Source organism: Alligator sinensis, unplaced genomic scaffold, assembly GCF_000455745.1.
Source record: "Alligator sinensis unplaced genomic scaffold, ASM45574v1 scaffold93_1, whole genome shotgun sequence".
Lineage (NCBI taxonomy): Eukaryota > Metazoa > Chordata > Crocodylia > Alligatoridae > Alligator > Alligator sinensis.
In genome coordinates this window covers 1478583-1480772 of record NW_005842243.1, presented here as the reverse complement: position 1 = coordinate 1480772, position 2190 = coordinate 1478583, and the positions used below count along the sequence as shown (strand labels likewise).

Genomic DNA, 2190 nt, shown 5'->3' with positions numbered 1-2190 from the left:
CTGCTGTTGGCCACCTGGCTGTTCAGGATCAAGCTGGAGCAATGTTCAGGTCTGGTCTGACCTCCTCAACCAGCTCTACCCTCAGCCTTCTGTTTGGCAAGAGAAGTTTTTCAAGTGCTTTGGTCATTTCTGGGCTCTCAGCTGCAGATGGAGGTAACACCAGTGATACCCAGTCATCCAGCAGTGTCAATATTGCCATGGGTCCATCTGCTAGAGCAGCAAGTCAAGCAACACGGGTAAGGCACACAAAGCATGAGCTACTCTCTTATAGTCAGGTTCTTATATTGCCTTCCTTCCCATGGGATCTGAGCACCTTGTAGTAGTGGTGCATTTTAAGGAGTGGTGGCTAAGATCCATCTGGCATGGCTTGTTTTTTTCTGTCCTCTCTAGCTGGGAAGAAAACTAGTTTTGTTTTGTAAAGTAATGGCAAAGTTTTGAGGGTTTTTTTCCGTTCACTACCAAGTTGAGCTGTGAACTTTCAAAATAGGTGAGAAAACCCCACCTATTAATAGCCAATAAGCCAGTTGTTGGGGAATTCATCTGACATATGAAGCCTCAAGTTCAGGCCCATGCTCTGCTTGATTCAGACCAGGGACTTGAATCTCAGTCTCCTGCATCCCAGGTAACTATCTTAACCACCAAGCTAAAAAGTTGCTCTCTCCCTCCCTGCCCTACTCTCTCTCTCCTCCCTTCAACAAATGTTTAATTACAGCACAGTCTTGTTAAAACAAAACCTTATGGGACTATAAGAAAAGTTCATTAAAATAAGGTGTTCACTTTAACAGGGTTTGGGTGATTTACTGCTGAGAAACCTTGATGAAAATCTAGTATGAAAATGTTTGGGGTTTGACACATCATCATGTTCTGACAGAAAAACATTTCACTGAAAAATTTGCAACAAGTTCCAGTCCATGCTCTTCCCTGAGGAAAATGTGTGCATGCAGTTTGGTGTGGTGTTTTGCTGGCTACCCGCCTGTCATTTAATTTTTAGCTCTAGTTAGTCACCATTCTGTATCTTATCGTCTTCACTGTAGCACTTGGGGGCAATGAAATGAAATGATAAAATCATTGGCCATGAAGCAGTTTGGCAATTCCAGTAAGAGACAAAGTGCGATAGAGCATAATTACTCTCTGGTTCATTTGACACTAACAAATGGAACCAAGTAAGGTTGCAGTGCTGTCATTATGAGAAAATTCTTTTCTCTGACACACAGCATAGGATCATGTTACTACACGACACTCCTTGTTCAAGCTTCAGATGGCAGAGCCTCCTTGACATACATACGTCATCCCAAACACATGTAAGGTTCAGTCTTACTCCCAGTGAATGCAAGGAACTTTGCCATTAACTGCAACAGAAACTAGACTGAACATTACTTTTTATGGTCTAATTTTCTGTCATTATTCATGCAAGTAACACTCATTACTCTTTATTACTTCTGCAACACCAATAAACATGCTTGTCACTACCGAAACAGATGGTAAGATGTGTCTCCTGCCCCAAAGAAGTTACCATCTGAATCCTGCAAGATGTTGATGTCACCTTTCCATTTTGATCAAGTGAGCTGAGCACTTTCCATAGTCAGGGTCTAAAGTAAACTCCGGAGGTCCATGTGACTGCTCGCTTGAATGTAGTAAAATCTGTACTTAAATCAGCTGCAATAGCATGATAGTCTTCTAGCAAAGCTGGAACAGCATCAGACTCGCAACATTTGAGGATAATTCAAAACAGTCTTCTCAGGCTGATAATCTTCTGTTGTTCACGGTTCATTGCAAGTGAAATTTAAAACAATCCTATACAGCACAGTACATACATGCCTCTTATCTCGTGCTTTATGCCATTATCATATGAAGGGGGACACGTATGAAAGTCATCTTCTGGTTTCCTTTCTAGCACTTGAAATGCCCACTGTAAATAATGAATGTTAAGAGCCTTGCTCAAGCTGTACCTTGTTTCAAAATGTCATTCTGAAAAAAAACCCCTATTAAGATATTTCCTAAACTCTTTTATACTTTTCTAAGCAATTCTCTGAGACATGTGAAGCAATGGATACTACCGAATCGAGACCCTGGAGAGAGCTAGGCCCCGCCCATGCCATTTTCATGGCTCGGAACCTGGAATGCAGGAGGGCTAGCCAGGAGGATATGGCCCTGGAGGACACAGCCTCTCAGCACAGCTTGTCGGAAGAG

At 42.3% G+C, this 2190-nt stretch overlaps 1 protein-coding gene across 1 annotated transcript in view; it reads left to right on the top strand.

Annotated features, from left to right (window-relative positions):
- Window positions 1–2190, top strand: part of PCNX2 (pecanex homolog 2) — a gene marked incomplete at its 3' end in the record, with an annotated part of 251039 nt that extends 248849 nt beyond the window's left edge. Inside the window, exons 33-34 of the mRNA XM_006027452.1 lie at window positions 1–236; window positions 2023–2190. The exon at window positions 1–236 is cut by the window's left edge and continues 228 nt beyond it. Of these exons, the coding sequence (XP_006027514.1) occupies window positions 1–236; window positions 2023–2190 (404 nt within the window). The remainder of the gene's footprint in view (window positions 237–2022) is intronic.